Raw genomic sequence first — 21920 nt, forward strand, 5'->3', positions numbered from 1 at the left:
GCTCTGACTTCTGGATAATTCTATCATGGTTCACCTCATCTGTCCACTGGACTCCTGAATCATTTCCACTGACCCTCCAACCACACCCATCTCCCACTTTCCCCACTCCAAACCCTCCACCCCCTCTATTCCTATATCCAAGTATTCCTATGCTATCCTCTCGTCTTCCTGCCACCTGCACCTAATCAATCTGCAATCTTATTCTCTTAACCATGTGCTATCACACTCCTTCTGTGGCTTAGGTTGCACGCTTATCTTCTCTCAGTAACTTTTCAAAGAGCCTTTGGGACCTTTAACATTTGATTATTTACTGGAATGTGACAGTGAAAAAAAGATTCTCCACGCATGGTTAGCTATCTAATTGGAAGTCTGGCCTGGAAAATCATGGGTGGCTAAATTAGTAAATTTTTGTTTAATATGTATTGGAAATGGAGATTCCAACTCAGATTGGCCCGTATTTTCCAATATTTCAGATTGATGCGCTTTAATCAGTTTTTTGAAATAATTTTCATGGTTATAAGATAATGAAAATGGGTAAAATGTGATTCTGAAATATGATCACTTTTGCATTTAGTGGAAAATTCTAATTTATCATTATAATTCTTTGTGCAGTAAACTACCTCCAAGTTTGTATGCACCGGTTTTGTCTGATGAACTATATGATCAACTTGCTTCCATTGTCCCAGTTGCTTTGGATACTCTTATGTCTCAGCTGCTATCATTCAGGCCCTTTGTGGAGACAGTTTTACAAATCAACCAAGGTGAGTTCATGGTAAAATAACATTGATTTCATCTCTTTAAAATAGCTTTGTCCGTGAGGTTAAATCCTTTTCCAGTTGGAACAGAACACAATTCCAGTCAAAATTGCTTTAGAGTTAGAGTCTCTACGACTCTAATGAATATCAAGGGCTTACGTAGTTACTTGGTCTGAGATAATGAAATGTGAGAGAAGTAACAGTGACATTAGTGTAATAAATTTGGAATAAAATCATAAATATGCTTGTAATATACAGCAAAGAAAATTCTCTGTCATAATTGCATTCACAAACCGCTGGTGGCACTTGATGACATTTCCTGCTTGATACATTTTCCTTTGCTTCAAAAAAAGTCATTGTAAAGTACTAAGTATAGCCTTATTTTGTGTATAGTGTTACTTGCAGCAGTTGAGCTTGAATCTAGTCCATTGTTCCAATAGCTAAGTAGGTTAGTTTTAAAGGATTTTAACAAATTAAGGGAGAGGAATTAATTTGTGTGATACCGCATCGCAGGATGCTAGATAGACATCTGAGAATTCCTAGAACAGGCAGTTCAGCAGGCTTGCATCTGTGCAGCCAATTTGGCTTTCATCATTGATATCAGAATACTACTCAATTAATAGCCCATTTTAAAAAAAGACAGTGTCACATGATGTGAACCAGTTTCTTCCCACAACTATGTGAAAGATAGCATGGTAGTGAGCACCTCTGCATTCTAATTCATCAATACTCATTTCTTTAGCTGCAGTCTGAGTTAGAAATTAAAGAGAAAAACTAGCTCATTTTCTTCAGAAATTTTGTTCTTTTCAAACAATTTTGTGGATTGGGATGCTGCAAAGAGAGAGAATGAATATTCTGTTTCTGTGTTCTGATTCTATTTTGCTTAAAGCCATCTTAGTAAAGATACTAGTCTCTGGATTGTTCGCTGAGCTGGAAGATTCATTTTCAGATATTTCGTCACCATATTAGGTAACATCTTCAGTGAACCTCCAGACGAAGGCATTTAATAGTGGTTATCAATTAAAACAGAACAATTATTTTAATTAATCAATTGTACTTGTCAATTTGAATTTTGGTGCAACAGATTTTTAATATCTCGTTTAATTAGTAATGAAATGTTTGATTCAGCCAACTGTGGCCTTTGTGATGGAACTTTGCTCAATATCTCTCTCATTCATATTAAGATTTCAGTTTGGAGCTGGCCCTTCCACAATGTTTGCTGCTGATTAATATAATAGGCAAACTTTCCTCGCAGTCCTGTGAGATTCAAAGTCTTTGGTGTTCTGGCAGCCAGTTTTCAGAGGAAAAGCCAAGGTAAGGGCCACCACTGCATGAATATTTTCAAACGCAACCATGCTTAGTTGTTTGGTTCCAGTAGAAAGTACTGGATGATAATTGAATAAACCTCTAATGGCAACCTGTTGTACAAGACTTTATGCTGTAAGTCTAACATAATCCTCTCTCACTCCACATATTTTCATTCATGAATTAAGTTTCAGTAGCCTACTGGATCATTATGCAATATGGTGTGGAACTGAGCAATACATGAATTGCAAATTATTTCATCTGCTAATCTCTTTCCCTCCTCAACCTCCTGGATAATTCAAAAATGGTATGGCACTTGAACATATTCATTTTATTTGTGAAGAATAGGGCTTGTTTATGAATGTTATGTGACTTCTAGCAAGCATGAGTGAGCTTTTTTATGAGCTCAACTGATTATTTTAAGTTTGTTGTTCATATATTCCAAAGTCAGAATTGTAAAGCAAGTGCATCCCAGTCATGGAATCACGTCAAAGAGAAGATGTTTTGGGTTTTTCAAACATAGGCTGGCTGAGAATGGTCTGTACTCTTCCTGTTGTGAACAGCTGAAGGAAACATGTTGTTTGATTAAGCAGTGCAGTGCAGATTTGTTGGGACATACAGCTTGCCTAGCGAGTATCACACCAGCACTGAAATTGTGCTTGACATTGCTCAGTTGTGTTGGTGGCAGAAAGCTTTCATTTGGGATTACAGTAGGATACTGTGAGGCGAATATACTAATGCTAGCACCAATGCTTCCTTTTGTATGCATAAGCCAGCTCACTATGCTGTTTAAACTGTTGCTATTGATGAGCATTGCTTCCATTATCCTCTTTAAGTGTAGGAAACTATAGGGTCTGCTTGTTCTAATATGGTAGAGAAACTAGAAAGGTTTGCTGTAGTTAACAAGATGTAATTTTTCACATGTTGGCAACTAGTTACAGGTCACATTGAAATTATAGATATCGTTACAGAGACTTTGAGTAGAACCAGATATTCAGTCTCACTGCCTCGAGATCCTACACTGTACGTCCCACTACTACTACAAGTCCACATGACATTATCATAGTGAGTGGCATATGTGGCACTCCAATGTATTAACCTATTTCCACCCATATTGGGCAGCTCCTATTTTCTTGATCTCATGCCTAGACTCACAAGGTATTGTGCTGGAAATTTCCAATTCCCTTTCTGTATTTGATTTTGTACGACTTATTATCTGTAATAGAATAGCAAGCATTGCTGTTCAATTTATTTCCTTGACTTGGCTTTTCTCATTCACTCCCAGGATGTGGGTATCGGTAGCAAAACCAGCATTTTATTCCAACCCTAGTTGCCCTTGAGAAAGTATACTGCCTTCTTGAACTCCTGCAATCAGTTTGGCGTAGGTACACCTACAATGCCATTAGGGAAGGAGTTGCAGTATACTGACCTAAGGAAACTGAAGGAACTGTAATGCATTTCAAGATTAGATTAGATTCCCTACAGTGTGGAAACAGGCCCTTCGGCCCAACCAGTCTCCACCGACCCTCTGAAGAGCAACCCACCAGACCCACTTCCTGCTGACTAATGCACCAATCACTATGGGACAATTTAGTATGGCCAATTCACCTGACCTGCACATCCTTGAACCTGTGGGAGGAAACCGGAGCACCCAGAGGAAACCCACGCAGACACGGGGAGAATGTGCAAACTCCACACAGACAGTCGCCCGAGGCTGGAATCAAACCTGGGACCCTGCTGCTGTGAGGCTGCAGTGCTAACCACTGAGCCACCGTGCCACCCCTGGATGGTGAGCAACTTGGAAGTGGTGGTGTTCCCAGATATCTACTGATCTTGGCCTTCTATATGATCATGGACATGAGTTTGGAAGGTGCTGTCAAAGGAGCTGGATGAATTTCTGTAGTATGTCTTGCACACTGCTTCACCTGAGTATTGGTGGTGGAGAGAATGAATGTGGCACCACATCTGTAACCAGTCAAGCAGACTACTTGTCTTGGATAGTGTGAAGCTTCTTGAGTTTCTGGAGCTGCAGTCAACCAGGCAAGTGGTGAGCATTCCATCACACTCCTGATTTGTACCTTGTAGATGGTGAACAGGTTTGAGGAATTGGGAGAAAATGGCCTAGTGGTATTAACCTAGATTATTAATCCATTGAGCCAGGTAATGTTCTGGGGATCCAATTTCAAATCTCATCATGGCAGATGGTGGAATTGGAATTTTTTTTAAAAATCTGGAATTAGGAGTCTAATGATAACCATATTGATTGTAGGAAAAATCCACCTAGTTCATTAGTGTCCTTTTAGGGTATGAAACTGCCATCTTTACTTGGCCTTCATGTAACTCCAGACCCTTGGCAATGTGGTTGACTCTTAACTGCCTTCTAGGTAATTAGGGATGGGCAATAGAGATGCTCACCTAGCTGGTGATGGCCTCCTCCTACAAATGAATTTTTAAGAAGCTGAATTATTCACTGTGAAACTTCCAGCCTCTGACCTGCTGTTGCAGCCACAGTACTTAAAGGATTGGTCCAGTTCACCTTCTGGTTACCCCCAGGATGTTGATGGCGGAGGAATTCAACGTCAAGGGGGCGACAGTTAGATTCTCTCTTGTTGGAGATGGTTATACCTGGCATTTGTGTGGTGTGAATATTAGTTGCCAACTATCAACCCAAGCCTGGAATTTGCCAGGTCATATTGCATTTGGTTAAAAATCATACAACACCAGCTTATAGTCCAAATAAACCTTTTGTAGTATAACTTGGTGCTGTGTGATTTTTAACTTGGTACACCCCAGTCCAACACCGCACCTCCACTTCAGTATTGCATTTGGGCATGGACTGCTTCAATATGTCACAAAGGGTGCAATAGCGCAATTATCTGTAAAGGTTGAGCAGCTGAAGATGGTTTGGCCTGGAGTACTCTCTAAGGAACTCCTGGAGCTGAGAGGACTGACTCCAGCCTCAACTATCTTTGTGCCAGGTATGACTCTAACCAGTGGAGAGTTTTCCCTAGATTTCCATTGACTACAGTTTTGATATGGCTCCTTGGTACCATAGGAGAAAGTGAGGACTGCAGATGCTGGAGATCAGAGCTGAAAATGTATTGCTGAAAAAGCGCAGCAGGTCAGGCAGCATCCAAGGAGCAGGAGAATCGACATTTCGGGCATGAGCCCTTCTTCAGGCCTGAAGAAGGGCTCATGCCCGAAACGTCGATTCTCCTGCTCCTTGGATGCTGCCTGACCTGCTGCGCTTTTCCAGCAACACATTTTCATCCTTGATACCACACTCAGTAAAATGTGGCTTTGATGTTAAGTGCAGTCAATATCACCTCATCTCTGGAATTCAGCTCTCTTGACTATGTTTGGACCAAGGCTGGAATGAAGTCAGGGGCTGAGTGGCAGGACTGAGCCTCAGTGAGCAGTTCAGTATGTACTTATTGGAATTTAGAAGAATGAGAGGCAATCGTATTGAAACAGGAGATTATTTGGGGACTTTAAAGTGTAATGGCAGAAAGTTCGTTTCCTGCTATGGGAGAATTTAAGGTTAAGGGGCATAATCTCAGAATAAGGGTTTGCAAATTTAAAATAGATTAGATTAGATTAGATTAGATTAGATTAGATTACAGTGTGGAAACAGGCCCTTTGGCCCAACAAGTCCACACCGACCCGCCGAAGTGCAACCCACCCAGACCCATTCCCTTACATTTACCCGTTCACCTAACACTATGGGCAATTTAGCATGGCCAATTCACCTAACCTGCACATTTTTGGACTGTGGGAGGAAACCGGAGGAAACCCAGGCAGACACGGGGAGAACGTGCAAACTCCACCTAGACCATCGCCTGAGGTAGGAAATGAACCCAGGTCTCTGGCGCTGTGAGGCAGCATGATGAAGAATTTCTTTGCGGACGGTATGAATCTGTGGAATTCTTTACCACAGAGGACTGTCAAGGCTGACATAATTTGTACTGGGAATAACAAAGGATGACAGATGTTTTTCAGCAAGAAACAGACATTTGCACCTACCTTTTATCTCTTTATTTGTCCTTAGGTTACCTTTGGTCCATGTACTGTTTCATAACTTCCACCGATGCTATGCAGAGCTTTCTTTGCCAGTGCAGTTGCCAGGAGTAATGAGTAATGGACAGGCTCTAAAAAATATCAGCCTTTATGAATATGTATGCACTCATCTGTGCTCCTTTATCACGTCTCTTCCAGCTTCTCTTTTTCCAGATTTGGTAAGTGTGAACTTTGACTTAAAGTAAGCATTCCATTCTTTGAGCTATTTTGAAGAAAATTTTCTTTCCTTGTATTCTCCTTTTGCGAAAAAAAGTACTAAGAATTATTCACAAGATCCGTTACAAAATGAAGATGAAGTGTATTTCCACGAGCTGCTGCTATATATGGTAGCGTAGTACCATCATTTACAAAGCATACCAGAAATCATTAGCATGGTGGTTAATATGAACTTTAGTATTCATTTATGTCTTTGGTCCTGATGGTAAGATCAGGATCAAAAATATAGAAGTCTTTGGTTGAGTTATTGGAGTTTCCATGTAGCCAGCAGTGATGTTTATCAGCATTGAAAATTCCTGCAGTAATTCCGATTTATAGGTGCTAACATCAACTTCACATCCATTAAGGAAAGGTGTTGTGTAAGCTAAGTAAAAGGGCTGATAATGCCAGCTGGGTGAGGGGGCTGTGATGCCACCTGAGTGAGAGTATAGCCTGCCAGGTAAGTAGATAAGTGCTCCAAATTGAGTGGGGTGGGGGGGATGTTGGATGGAAGTTGACTGATGAGTTGACCTAATTGGGGTGGGTTATCTTGGGGATTGTTGTGGAGAATTTGTTGGACGGTGTTGGTCCTTGGGGAGTCTGAAGGGTTTTTGGTCTGGACTTAAGATTTTTTGGTTCTAAATGAGGCTTGGTGGGATGTGGGAGAGTGACAGACGTATTAGGGGGTGGGGCAAGGGAATAGGGATTTGTGGGGTGCTGGTTAGTGGTGAGTCAGGGACTAGGCCACTTTAATAGCGCGGAGTCTAAGCAGTTTTTAGTTCCACTAACTTTTCCTGCATAACATTTGAGCTAAATCAGTTAGAATCCTCTGGTGTCCCTGATTCTGGGTCAGAGCTGGGAACATTTTTGAAGGCTTCCAGGTGGCAGGTACCTTCCCATGAGAGGCTTTAGCATCAAGAATAATACCCAAGGGTCAGCTGCATCAGGACTTCTCAATGGTCTCAAAATGCACGGTTGTCCATGCTCTTGCAACAATTATCTTGCCATCAGAACATCTGGACCCAGGTGTTTTTTGCTACAATCTCTTACAATCTTTTATCTGGTGATTTTTCAGTTAGTCTTGATTCCTACTGGTTTTGTATTCCTTTGTTTAAAATATTTTTCTTCTTGCTCTTCATGTCTGCAAAATTTGAGATAGTAAATTTATAGTTGTACAAAAGCATACAAATAACTGCATGTTCATGCTGTGACAAACCAATTTAACCTGATTTTGAAGTATTGAGAATAGTTATTATTATAGAAAATATCTTTGCAGTTAAATATTTTAGTACACCATAATTAGCTTCAATTTAAATTTATATCGTTTTTATTTCAAATCTGTGCTGTTTATGACAGGAGTATGCTTTATTGGATGCTGTACTCAATCCTCATATGTTAACTGCATTACTGGCTGCAGATGCATGGTGTTTTCTTGCACGGTAGGTATTGAGCAAAATTAAATATAATGTGTGATCTGCATAAGTCTTTTAGCCTATACCTTTTTGATAGTGGCAAATAAATGTTTTAAAAATGCTGACATGGGTTTAAATTCAATGAGTTAATGTACATTGTGAATAGTGTTATACAACTATTTTGGGGATGTAAATTCATTCATTGAAAGCTGAATGATTAGGCTTATTTTTTGATAGTCATATCCTCTACTGAAGTATCTTATACTATGTTTTCATTTGCAGTTATGGAAGTGCTGAACTTTGTGCCCATCATGTGTCTCTCATAGCCCAGTTGGTAAGCAAAATCATGTTTAAATGTAGCCATGTCTGTCATTACAGTTTTTAGGGAGACAACGAAAACTGAAAGTGCCAAACCATCCAAATGAAGATCTGATTTATTTAAAAACTGCCTTGCCTTGTTTCTCGGCTTTTGAAAATAATTGCTCCTTATTAGTCAACAACTCCATAATTGTTATAGCATGCATTACTGACATGGTAAAAATGATGGGCCTTGATCTTTATCATCGACCAATTTCTATGTTGTTAAGTGACCAAATAATTCTAATCCCATTTACCTACCCTGTTTCAATATCTCTTCAACCTCTTTTTCCACATCGCACTTTCAAAACTAATTTTGCATGTTGACTATTTCTGCATGAATTACTAACCTTGGATAGGAATTTTATAGTTTCATAATATTCAATATAAAATAAGTTTTTTCCTGCCCTCTGTTCTAAAAATGTAAAAACTTAAGTATAAGCTAAGACCTTCTATTTGTGACTCTACAGCTATTGAAAATGAACTACTTATAGCTACTCTGGGCCATCCTTTCAGAATTTTAAGTACATTTAATACTTCACCCATAATCTGTGGTATTTTAATGAACAACGGATTTATTTTTCACACTTTATTTGTATGTACATTTCCTCATACCAGGCACCACTCTACTGAATGTGCATGTATCCCTTGTGTATTTGAAACATGTTACTGTCCATGATAGTTTATCTGAAGTCTTCTTTAAGGTTTCATTTAAGATTTCATGTTAACTTATCACCTGATGTGTTTTTAATAATCTGTGAATCTAAATCTCCATTTAGAGCATCAGGCCTATCTTCATTCAGTACCATGACAGCTGTTTATTTTTAGCCAAAATACATCCTCACATTCAAACTTTAAATTTTGTCTGTTTCATTGTAAAACAAAAAATCCATACAGATCTTAATAAAACATGACATGGTAAAATGTTAGCAATTAGGCTAATATTCAAATCGATAATATACACAGAAGTGATACGTGGAATACAATAAGTCACTTCCAACTATTTGGCATTTAATTGAAACTTAGTTTTCTCCAATTTTCAAACCAAATTTTTAATTCATGTGTTGCTCTCCCTAATTTCACATCATTTATTCTTCCCCAGCAACTTCATATGATAAGGACTTTTCAAAAGGCTGTGTATAGTGCATTTCCTCATCTTATCAAACTTTGTCAATTGGTCCTTTTGAAATTCATGTTGGAGTGGCATGGTAGCTCAGTGGTTAGCACTGCTACCTCACAGTGCCAAGGACCTGGGTTTAATTCCAGCCTCGGGCGACTATTCTGTGTTGAGTTTGCACATTATCCCTGTGTCTGCATAGGTTTCCTCCATGTGGTCCGGTTTCATCCCACAGTCCAAAAATGTGCAGGTCAGGTGAAGTGGCCATGTTAAATTGCTCATAGTGTTGGATACATTAGCCAGAGGGAAATGGGTCGAGGTGGGTTACTCTTCGGAAGGTCACTGTGGACTTGTTGGGCCAAAGGGCCTGTTTACACACTTTAGGGAATCTGATCTACATTTGTTTCGATTTTCTTTTTAGCTAGATGTTTGCTAAAGTTATCATTGATTAAAGATCCATCAGTTTTTCCCTTCCAAAGATAATGAGTTTTCTTTTATATTAATTTAATCCACTGTTATGAATTAACTATATTATGGATAGATTTATACTGTAGGTCCAGACACATAAAGAGAAAGTTTAAGGTTGTTTGAGATTATATAACAGCTGCATCTATGCTGTATTTATGTTTTGCGAAAAATATGTGGTTCTGTTTCATCTGTATTGTAAATAGCAAGCAAGTCTTTACTTTAGAAGAACCGTATCCTAGTTTCGTGCATTTTGTAATTTACTGATGTTGTATCATACTTTAAATTTCAGGTAAAATCTTGTTCTGGAGAGTGTTACCAGCTGTCCCATCTATCCTTACTGCTCCGTCGTATGTTTTTTCTCATGGCAGCAAACCACCAGGTTAGTCTTTAAGAGGGCAGGGCTGGAAATAATACTGGATTTTGGCAGATGCATTTATCTCAGTGGATCTTGCTGACAAATTGAGATGAGCTTTGAACTGATATAATGCTATCTATAGCTGTAAAGTACTCAGCTTAGAATTAAATAGTTCAATGCAGGACTTCCCAAACTGTGGGTCATGACTTCCAATCTATGATGATGACGACGACGACGATGATGGACAGAGGTTGCATCACAGAGTGGCTCTGCTGAATACTCCATCACAGGGATGGCCAGTAACCAAAACTGCCAATCTGCTGCAGAACACCCCCATTGACAGGCCAAACAACCTAACTAGTGTTGTTATTGTGAACAATTGCAAAGATTAGACCATTAGGAAGTGCCAGAATCTGTGAAGTTCTTTCTATATTATCTGATTTGAGTTGTGGACAGTTCTGTCAAAAACTACTGAAGACTTTTCTAACAGGTGAGTTTAACATGGGCATGGCTCCTTTCACCCTGCCTTGTCCTTAAGGTTCACTCTTCACTGTAGCTTGGCTGATAATGGCTCCTTCCCCCTGCATGTGTGAGACAGAGAAAGAGGGAGACTAAGAGTGAGTATTTGTGACCGAGAGTGAGAGAGGAAGAATGTGAATAAGTGAGAGTGTATGTCGAAGAGAGAGGATGAGAGAATGTGGCACAGTGGTTAGCACTGCTACCTCACAGCGCCAGAGACCTGGGTTCAATTCCCGCCTCACGTGACTGACTGTGTGGAGTTTGCACGTTCTCCCCGTGTCTGCGTGGGTTTCCTCCGGGTGCTCCGGTTTCCTCCCACCATCCAAAGATGTGCAGGTCAGGTGAATTGGCCATGCTAAATTGCCCGTAGTGTTAGGTAAGGGGTAAATGTAGGGGTATGGGTGGGTTGTGCTTCGGCGGGTCGGTGTGGACTTGTTGGGCCGAAGGGCCTGTGTCCACACTGTAAGTAATCTAATCTAATCTAATATGTGGTGGAGGGAGAGAGTAAATATGTGATAGAAGGTGTGAGACAAGGATATGAGGGGAGTGAGTGAGCATGAAAGATGGTATGACTGAGAGGCTGCTGGAGTTTGTTCTGATTGTGAGTTCAACATGGTTACAAATGGCTCCTTTGCCCTGTCTTCCACCTGAGGTCCAGTCCCCATTGCAGCCTGGCTGAAAATGGCTCTTTCCCCTTCGAGTGTGAGAGAGTGTGTTAGTATGGGTAACAGAAAGTGAATGAGGTGAGTGTGTATGAATTTGTTTGAGACAATGAAATTGTATGAGTAAATGACAGTTTAATGGGTTATTGTTGTACAGAAAAGTTCTACTGGTTTTACTACACAACTGTGAAGTAACCATAGTGTCTGCTAATGGAACGGCCAGATTCTGACTGTAGGACAGTACTTAGAGCAGTGCCAACCTGTAGTATAAAGTAAATAGGAACATGAAATTATGACTCTAGACTGAAAGTTCTACATTTGGAAGGGTTGCAAATAAGTAATTGCACATGTGCGACCAAGAGGTTTTAACGAGTTAAGCAAGTGCTAGAGTTCTACTTTGAAGTACGCCAGCATCAATTTTGTTGGTAGAGTTAAGAACCAAAAACTCTCTCTGCAGCTACATGTAAATGAGTTAGCAAAGATGTCAATAACTTTCATTTTCCCATCCAACCCAACTGTCCACCCAATGTACAAATCACAGGGATATGCACAAACGTCTTTAGATTCTGATCTAGAAGTGTATTTTCTCACAAATAATGAGGCACTTCTATTTTCTGATGGAATCCTAGAAATGCTCTCATCTGCAGAGAGGCAACCGTCCCTAAGGAACGTAGCCTACACTTTTTTCTACATTTGCCACTTCAAACATTGTTTCCACGGTGCACTCGTGATAAAAGAAATTAATGTCCTACACAGTGCAATACTGCACCTTACTAATGCACTTCTGTCAGTAGTATCCAAAGCCATAACCTTCATGATCTAGCAGAACAGGAACAACAAACACATAAGAATACATTCTCCTCCAAGTCACAGAACATCCTGACCTGTAAGTATATCACTGTTGATGGGTCAAAATCTTGGGACTCCTTTAGCAACACTCTGGGTGTACTGTGTTTACATTACATAGCCTTGGTTCCAAAGAAAGGTTATTCATTAAATTAAACCATTGACTCTGTTTCTCTGTTTCCCTAGATGCTGCCAGATCCACTTAGTTTCTACCACATTTTGCTTTTAATTTACAGGGAGTCTAACAAAGTACAGAAAGTACTCACTACAGTCTTAATAAGGCAATTATCGATTGAATAAATACTAGCCTTATCAAGTGATAGTCATGTTCCATGAATGAATTTTTAAACTTTTTTCTTTACCCTAAATGAATGATAATTGGTTGAGATGTTTTCTGTGATCATACATTCTACTCGTACATACCATCAGTTCCTAACGTGAGCAATGGACAGCGTAAACAACAAATAGATATCACAGAGTTACTGCTTGATGAAGGTTTCAGGATAGTGGTGCGTGAAGAAAAGGAAAAGCTTTCAGAATTCAAAAGGCAAACTCAATTTTTATGAGCTGTTTAATATTTTCCTGTTCTCTTTTAGCATATTAAATTAAGAATTTGCTTTCCAGGCTGAGACTTGTTCATAAATGGTTGGTCAAAGTTTTTTTTTGTCCTTCGCTTGTCAGCTAATGCATATCTGAGGAGTAGCTTAAAATACTTGCTGGATGGTGATAATGCACTTTCATTTGAGCCATCAATCTCATTTCACTCTGTTTACAGGCTCTATTTACAGACACATTTTCTCCTAAGGACCCTAGCAACTTATTGATATGGTGGCAAGTTAGTGTTAAAGCTCTCCCTGCTGACCTTCAGAAACCTGTCACTTCTGACATCATCAGGACAGCGGTTGATCAGTGCCTAAAGTGGCAGAGTAGCAAGCATACCTTGGGAGAATTGGAACAAGTGGTAAGAAACAATGATTAATTTCATTTGAGATTAACAAAGATAGAACAATAGATTCCCTTGCTCTACATCATAGGTGAAAGCAGTACTCTTAGAATATCTTCCTGAAACAGTGCACTTTTAGGAGTATGGATGGTCTATTCCAGTCTTTGCTCCCCCCAGTAGCAGAATGAATCTTATGTTCCACCATCTCTTTAAACCCTCTCCCCTCCCCACCAAGACAGAGGAGTCTGTTTCCACTCCAGTGATCCATCTCAACTTATAAGATGTTACTGCCACACTCAGAACTTGGGGTCAGAGCAGGGACTTGATAGGGGTGGGATCTTTGGAGTAGTTCACCATCTACTTGCTGAAGCAAAATACAACTAACCAGCAAGCCTACATCATCTCCTATATTGGACATGTAGTTCTGCATTTGAGCTGCAACTTTGGCCAGCTTAAACTGGGATTTACCTGACACAAACAAAAATGACAAACTTTGATTTCAGCAGCCACTCACCCACCCAGCAACACAAGATTCTTATCGGGTTGGGGAAATGTGCAAAATGAATGCATCCCCTCTAACTATCAGTAAACTTTAACTGGTACAGCCCTGGAGCCCTTGAGATGCCAAACCTCAAAGGTAATTAGCACTATACAACAAATAGATTTCCTTGTTCTGCATCATTGATGTTGTTATATGTTGCAACTTTGTCACAGATTCAGTGATGTTAATTTACTTTGCCAAAATATAAATCATAGAATGTAGTACCTAGTGCACATTAATATTCTCCCAAAGTAGACAGCACACTTTTAGGAGTGGGGTTGCCCATTCCAGTCCCACAAAAAGCAAAAATAAAAACACTGTGCTGGAAAAACTCAGCAGGTCTGGTTACATAAGTGGAGAGGGAAATAGAGTTATTGTTTCAAGTCCAGTGTACTCCTCTTCAGAACGTGCATGTGTTCTCAATTTTCATTTACTGCTAAAAAGAAAAACGTTGCCACAGCTTTTTGTCTTATTTTTGACTAAGTAATTGCAAGATGTCAAATTTCAAACATTCAGAACAGATATTACTTCAAGACTAGCTGAGACATTGCCATAACAGGAAACTAATTTCCCCCCAAGCTCTCAAGTAATTAGAAGAAGGCACAATTAGTTTGCAGAGAATCAATTTCAATGCATGGTGCTTATTAAAAACAAAAATTACCTTTTTCACCTTTTTTTGATTAATCTGGAGCCTATAGTTTTTCATTGCTTTCTTCATGGTAACAACCTATCTGTTCAGTGTTGACTTAACAAGCAATCAACCTCTTTCATCAGGAATATAAACTATTTGATTATTTGAAATTTGATGTTCATACCTTTTGTCCTGACGATTGCAAGATGTAAAGCATCTGCAACTTAACTCTCTTTTCAGTAGTATTCAAGTTCTGTACAATCAAATGAATATTTTTTGCAAAACCTTCACCAGGGGATCAACCAGCCAACAGAACTACTGGTAGTACTATAGGCAACTTTGAAAAGATAAATTATAATATTCAATTGAAACTAGAGTCCAATTTAGAATAGCCAAATCAAAAGTCCAAAGCATAACATAACAGCATTCACATCTCTCTACTTTTCTGGAAATGTTTGTTTTTCATAATGAAATTGTATTTTTTCATATCAATGTTGTTTAATTTACTAGCCTGTGACTGCTGAAGTTTTTTTTTTAATTTTGATGTAAATCAACAATAACAGCCAGATATTTTGTCTGCTTAATTATGATAAACAATTCATTGGTCATAAGCGGTTTTCTGTTTTGTCAGAATGTTGCACTTGCTGCTATGGTCGCTGTGTGTCATGCCGATGGGGAAGCCTTGACTTCAGAGTTGCAATTATTGATCACAGAAGTACTTGGTCCAATGTGGTCAGTCCTCACTGTGGAACAGGTGAGCAGGCAGTTAAAATGAACCAGATGTTTTCATCTACAAACATTGCTAAAATGTGTAGAATACTGCATTGCTTGCACATTTGATCATGTGACCAGAAAATACAACTGTTGTTAAGCAGCATGACCTTCGATAGTAGTATATTTATCTGATCCATATTTATCTGAGCCAGTCCTGATTCAGCTAGAATGGCTTAGTACAATAATTGAACTGGCTGTACATGTACTGTTAAACTATTTAAGATACCACCAGTAATGATAAAATTGAAATTCTTGATTCCTTTGTTATAACTAGAATGTCCTGTCTTTTTACACAGCACGTCTTTCTCCTCCACAGAAGTGTCATCAGTAACTTTTATCACCTCCAGCAGAATGCCACCACCAAACACACCTTTTCCTCCCCTCCACTTTCAGCATTCTGCAGCAACTGCTTTCTCCATGACATCTTGATCCATCATTCCGAATACTTTCTCACTCCCCCAAAGCACCTTACCATACAATCGCAACTTGCCCATTCACCTCCTCCCTCCATACAGTCCAAAGCCGTACAATCTTGTAGTTCTTTCAATCTATCTACTGCATTCACTGTTCACAACACGATCTTAATTACTTTGGCGAGACCAGATGCAGAGTGGGTGACTACTTTGCAGAACACCACTGCTCTGTCCATAGGAATGATCCTGACCTCCCAGTTCCTTGTCATTTCAGTAAATTGTCATGCTCACATGATAAGCCTTTCTACACAAAACACAAAGCAATTTGGAGGAACAATACCACATTTTCTGCTTCGGCACTTTGCAGCTTTGAGGATTTGATATTTGAATTCAAAAGCTTCAGAAGTTGATTGCACTATGTCTGTTATCTATTTTTCTTATAATATGTTGTCTTCCACCTCCCAACCATACCCTTGTCTTGTTTGTGCCTTGTTGACTTTGCTGTTCATACAGAGGACATTTTCCCTCCCTTTCACAATTATATTTACACCTATTTTACATTTCTTTCTTTTACTCCACTATTAACAACCTTTTTAGTCTTTAGTTGGGAGGTCATGTTGCAGCTTTACAGGACGTTGGTTAGGCCACTTTTGGAATGGCATGCAATTCTGATCACCTTCCTATCCTAAGGATTTTGTGAAACTTGAAAGCGTTCAGAAAAGATTTGCAAGGATGTTGCAAGGGTTGGAGGATTTGAGTGATAGGGAGAGGCTGAATAGACTCAGGCTGTTTTCCCCCCTGGAGCGTCGAAGACTGAGGGGTGGCCTCATAATGGTTTATAAAATCATGAGGTGCATGGATAGGATAAATAGACCAGGTCTTTTCCCTGTCTTAGGGGAGTCCAGAAATAGAGAGCATTGGTTTTAGGGTGAGAGGGAAAAGATATAAAAGGGACCTAAGGGGCAACTTTTTCACACAGAGGGTGGTGCGTGTATGGAATGAGCTGCCAGAGGAAGTGGTGGAGGCTGGTACAAATTGCAACATTTAAACAGCATCTGGATGGATATATGAATAGGAAGGGATTGGAGGGATATGAGCCAAGTCTAAATTAGAGTGGTACTGGAAAAGCACAGCAGGTCAGGCAGCATCCGAGGAGCAGGAAAATCAACGTGCTGAGCTGGAAGGTTGGAACTGCGGTAAGGTGGGGGGTGGAGAATGAGGATATTGGTGATGTCCACATTGATGCCATGGGGTTGAAGAGTCTCAAGGCGGAAGATGAGGCGTTCTTCCTCCAGGCTTCAGGTGGTGAGGGAGTGGCAATGGAGGAGGCCCAGGAACTGCATGTCCTTGGCAAAGTGGGAGGGGGAGTTGAAATGTTTGGCTGTGGGGAGGTGGGGTTGTTTGCTGGGGTGTCCCGGAGATGTTCTCTGATGTGCTCTGCTAGAAGGCGTCCAGTCTTTCCAGTGTAGAGGAGATCGCAAAGGGAGCAACAGACACAATAAATGACATGTGGAAGGGCAGGTGAAACTTTGATGAATGTGGAAGACTACTTTGGGCCTTGGACAGAGATGAGGGGGGAGTTGTGGGTGCAGGTTTTGCAATTCCTGCAGTGGCAGAGGAAGGTACCAGGAGGGGAGGGTGGGTTGTTAGGGGTGCGGACTTGACCAGGTAGTCGCGGAGGGAACGGTCTTTGCAGAAAGCAGATGGGTTGGGGATGGAAATATATCTCTGGTGGTGGGGTCCGTTTGTAGGTGGCGGAAATGTCGATGGATGATGTGATTTATGCAGAGGTTGGTGGGGTGAAGGTGAGGACCAGGGGGTTCTGTCCTTGTTGTGGTTGGAGGGCTGGGGTTCAAGGGTGGAGGTGCGGGATGTGGATGAGATGCTTATGGGCCAAGTACAGGCAAATGGGACTAGATTAGGTCAGGATATCTAGTCGGCGTGGGTGAGTTGGACCGAAGGGTCTATTTTTCCGTGCTGTACAACTCTATGACTATATGTACTAGTTCTCTGCCTCAAAGATATATATTGAAGACATTTTCTAACATCTGAATAAGAGTCCTACCAAACTCAAAATGTTAACTCCGCTTCTCTCTCCACAGGTACTGCCAGAACTACTGAGTTTCTTGAGCATTCTCTGTTTGTAGCAGATTTCCAGCATTTGCAATATATTGCCTTCATTCATCTCTAACGATTCTCCTTATTTCTCCATTATATTTTTCTGCTTCAATATAGCCTCTTGGAAGGAAACCAGTACTTGTAGTTTCTCCCTGAGTATATTTTTGATAATGTTCTGAAGAAGGGTCTGTAGACCCAAAACATTAACTCTGTCTTTTGTCCACAGGTGCAAGACCTGCTGAGTTTTCCAGCAGTTTCAGTTTTTGGTTTTGATGTACTGCTGGGTTTCTCTCAAATGTCCTGGTGCTTAGTATCCTCCAATAATATCTTTGTATCAGCACTCAAACTAAAGCAAACATTTGTTAGGAGCGTGGAACAGAAATTAAGTTATTTACTTTTTAAAATGTTGATAATCTTATTTTGCTTCCATATGAACACAGTTTTCCTTTTCTTCAAACAGGTCCTGAGCCAGCGTTGTATTCAGCAGACAACCTCTCTGCTTCTTTCTCTCGTTTCACTGTTGATTCAAGCAGTAGGGCCATTATTGATAGCTCAGGTAAGGATGCCCTTGAAATTGGCGAGCCTACTACTGTTGCAGGCAGTGCATTCTACCCCCCTACCCCACCACCAGAGATATATTTCCATCCCCAACCCATCTGCTTTCTGCAAAGACCGTTCCCTCCGCGACTACCTGGTCAAGTCCGCACCCCTAACAACCCACCCTCCCCTCCTGGTACCTTCCTCTGCCACTGCAGGAATTGCAAAACCTGCACCCACAACTCCCCCCTCATCTCTGTCCAAGGCCCAAAGTAGTCTTCCACATTCATCAAAGTTTCACCTGCTCTTCCACATGTCATTTATTGTGTCTCTGAGTAAAGAAACTACCTCAGACGTCAGTCTTATATCTATCATCTCTCAATTTAAAGCTGTGTCCCCTCGTGCGAGCCATCACCATCTGAGGAAAAAGGCTCTCACTGTCCAATCTATCTAACCCTCTTATGCCTTAATTAAGTCACCTCTCAACCTTCTTCTCTCTAATGAAAACAGCCTCAAGTCCCTCAGCCTTTCTTCATAAGACCTTCCCTCCATATCAGGTAACATCCCAATAAATCTCCTCTGAACCCTTTCCACAGCTTCCACATCCTTTCTATAATGCGGTGACCAGAACTGTATGCAATACTCCAACTATGGCCCCACCAGAGTTTTGTACAGCTGCAAGATGATCACATGGTTCCAAAACTCAACCCCTCTACCAATACAAGCTAACACCAAGATCTCTCTGCTCATCTACACTGCCAAGAATCTTACCATTAGTACTCTGCATTCCAGTTACTCCTTCCAAAGTGAATCACCTCACACTTTTCCGCATTAAACTCTCAGCTCAGCTCTGCAGCTTATCTATGTCTCTCTGTAACCTATAACATCCTTCGTCACTATCCACAACTCTACCGACCTTAGTGTCATCCACAAATTTACTGACTCATCCTTCTATGCCCTTATCCAGGTCATTTATAAAAAATGACAAATAAAAGTGAACCTAAAATAGATACTTGTGGTACCCCACCAGGATGAATATTTCCCATCAACCATCACCCTCTGTCTTCTTTCAGCTAGCTAATTTCTGATCCAAACCACTAAATCACCCTCAATCCCATGTCTCTGTATTTTGTGCAATAGCCTACCATGGGGAATCTTATCAAATGCCTTACTGAAATCTTTACACTCCACATCAACCGCTTTACCCTCATTCACCTGTTTGGTCACCTTCACAAAGAACTCAATAAGGTTTGTGAGGCACGACCTCCCCTTCACAAAACTATGTGTCCTTGCTTTTTTTCAAGTGACAGCATTGTCACAGTGAAGACAGACAAAATAAACTGTTTGATATTTCCACTAGCTCAGTGTTTTCTATTGATAATTCCACTGTCTTGTTCAAGGGAGGTATACTGACATTAGTAGTTTATTTTTCTAAGGAGTGCCGACAAATATTTACAATCTGTGTTAAAGACTTTAAGATAGTTTTCTCTCAATTCATTGAATTCTCTTTTTTGTGATTTTTGTCCCTGTTGCTTTAAAAAAAACACAACCACAATGACTAAAACTGCATTCTCCAAAACGGCTTGAACACTGCCATGCAGTGATTTAGTCAGTTTATTCACCTATCTCGCAGCCTCCCCTCCTCTCTTGACCACACAAACTGTGAATTGTGAAACCGTGATGTGATTTAAGGCCTCAGAAAGAATTCAAAAACTGGGAAATGGTGGATAATTGGGAAGAGTTGCACATAAATCTATTCGAAGGGAGAATAAAGGTTGCGAAGGCAGTTGGGTCTCATGTCTTCAGCTCGGACACAATTTAGATATTTTTGTGGCCTTGTCTATCATTGTAACCTCCTCAATCACAATAAGCCTCCCCTAAAGTTTCAACCTATTTCATGCTGGTTTCCTGTGCATTACCCTCAGTGGCTTACTTCTGCAAATGTTGTATACGACTCCATGTTCCAAACTTTTTTGCCTTTCTGTGGCTATCTCTCTTTAAGAATCTCCACTTCGATCAAACTTTTGGTCACTCCTTCTGTTCTCATGTTTTTTCTGTTATGTTTCTGTGAAGTGTTTGTAATGTTCTTACGATTCTAATTGAGACCAATACCATCTTGAAAGTAAGTCAGTCTTCCAGTGAAAGTTGAAAGGATCACATGACAAGATTAAGTTTTAAGACTTATACTGTAATACTGAAACTTACAGTAACATTGACTAAACACTATTTCAGTAGGCAACTTATACTCTAAAATACAGAGAATAGCCCTTACTTAAAATGTCTGAAAAATCTCTCTCCAGGGTTATACTTTACTCTGTTCCTTAAGTAGACACACAGTTCTCCCAAAATGATTCCAAAGTGATTCTTATTTCCTGTGGATTAGTTGCTTTTTATTTCCTTTTACAGCAACAACTTCTAAATCCTGAGCATTAGGATTATCCTGGAGATCTTTGGGCAGATTTTCCATTCTTGTTTAAATCCTCATGAAATCATTCCCTTCAACCCAAGCACAGGTTTCCACATACTGTCTTGTTTGGTGAACCATAGAGAACTGCTTCCTCTAACTCTGCTCTCTTGGATCCTTACAGATGACACTGTGAGGTTCAGTGTTGTTAAGAAAATATCCTGTAAGCTAATAGTACATAACCTGTGGATTCTTCCTTCTCAATGCCCATCTTAATTTTGCCCTAAATTTCAAAGACCCCCAAAACATAACAATCTTATAAAATTTGCATTTGTAACAATTGGGATGGAGGTGTCTTGAGGCCACATAGGGTCATAAAGAGATGTACAGCATGGAAACAGACCCTTCGGTCCAACCTGTCCATGCCGACCAGATATCCCAACTCAATCTCGTCCCAACTGCCAGCACCCGGCCCATATCCCTCCAAACCCTTCCTATTCATATACCCATCCAAATGCCTCTTAAATGTTGCAATTGTACCTGCCTCCACTACTTCCTCTGGCAGCCCATTCCATACACGTACCACCCTCTGCGTGAAAACATTGCCCTTCAGGTCTCTTTTATATCTTTCTCCTCTCACCCTAAACCTATTCCCTCTAGTTCTGGACTCCCCAACCCCAGGGAAAAGACTTTGCCTGTTTACCCTATCCATGCCCCTCATAATATTGTAAACCTCTATAAGGTCACCCCTCAGCCTCCGACGCTCCAGGGAAAACAGCCACAACCTGTTCAGCCTCTCCCTGTAGCTCAGATCCTCCAACCCTGGCAACGTAGTTGTAAATCTTTTCTGCACTCTTTCAAGTTTCACAACATCTTTCCGATAGGAAGGAGACCAGAATTGCACACAATAGTCGTTATGGTTCTGTTCACCGAGCTGGGAACACAACCACAACAGCGAGCACCCGAGCTACAAATCTTCTCACAAACTTTGAACACAATAGTCCAACAGTGGCCTAACCAATGTCCTGTACAGCCTCAACATGACCTCCCGACTCCAGTACTCAATACTCTGACCAATAAAGGAAAGCATATCAAATGCCTTCTTCACTATCCTATCTACCATGCTCACATCCAAATCATTTATGTAAATGACAAAAAATAGAGGGCCCAGCACCAATCCTTGTGGTACTCCACTCGTCACAGGCCTCCTGTCTGAAAAAAACAACCCTCCACCACCACCCTCTGTCTTCTACCTTTGAGCCAGTTCTGTATCCAAATGGCTAGTTCTCCTTGTATTCCATGGAATCTAACTTTGCTAATCAGTCTCCCATGGGGAACCTTGTCAAACGCCTTATTGAAGTCCATATAGATCACATCTACTGCTCTGCTCTAATCAATCCTCTTTGTTACTTCTTCAAAAAACTCAATCAAGTTTGTGAGACATGATTTCCCACGTACAAAGCCATGTCGACTATCCCTAATCAGTCTTTG

The 21920-nt window shown here is 40.5% G+C and overlaps 1 protein-coding gene across 4 annotated transcripts in view; it reads left to right on the forward strand.

The window, feature by feature from the left end:
* c11h1orf112 (chromosome 11 C1orf112 homolog) overlaps positions 1-21920 on the forward strand; it is a 58623-nt gene that overhangs the window by 25608 nt on the left and 11095 nt on the right. For all 4 annotated transcript variants that reach the window (XM_043699473.1, XM_043699475.1, XM_043699474.1 and 1 more), the window contains exons 11-19: positions 613-761; positions 1940-2069; positions 6109-6295; positions 7689-7771; positions 8027-8078; positions 9976-10065; positions 12844-13029; positions 14815-14937; positions 17949-18044. In XM_043699473.1, the coding sequence (XP_043555408.1) occupies positions 613-761; positions 1940-2069; positions 6109-6295; positions 7689-7771; positions 8027-8078; positions 9976-10065; positions 12844-13029; positions 14815-14937; positions 17949-18044 (1096 nt within the window). The remainder of the gene's footprint in view (positions 1-612; positions 762-1939; positions 2070-6108; positions 6296-7688; positions 7772-8026; positions 8079-9975; positions 10066-12843; positions 13030-14814; positions 14938-17948; positions 18045-21920) is intronic.

Source organism: Chiloscyllium plagiosum, chromosome 11 (assembly GCF_004010195.1).
Source record: "Chiloscyllium plagiosum isolate BGI_BamShark_2017 chromosome 11, ASM401019v2, whole genome shotgun sequence".
NCBI classification, from domain to species: domain Eukaryota; kingdom Metazoa; phylum Chordata; class Chondrichthyes; order Orectolobiformes; family Hemiscylliidae; genus Chiloscyllium; species Chiloscyllium plagiosum.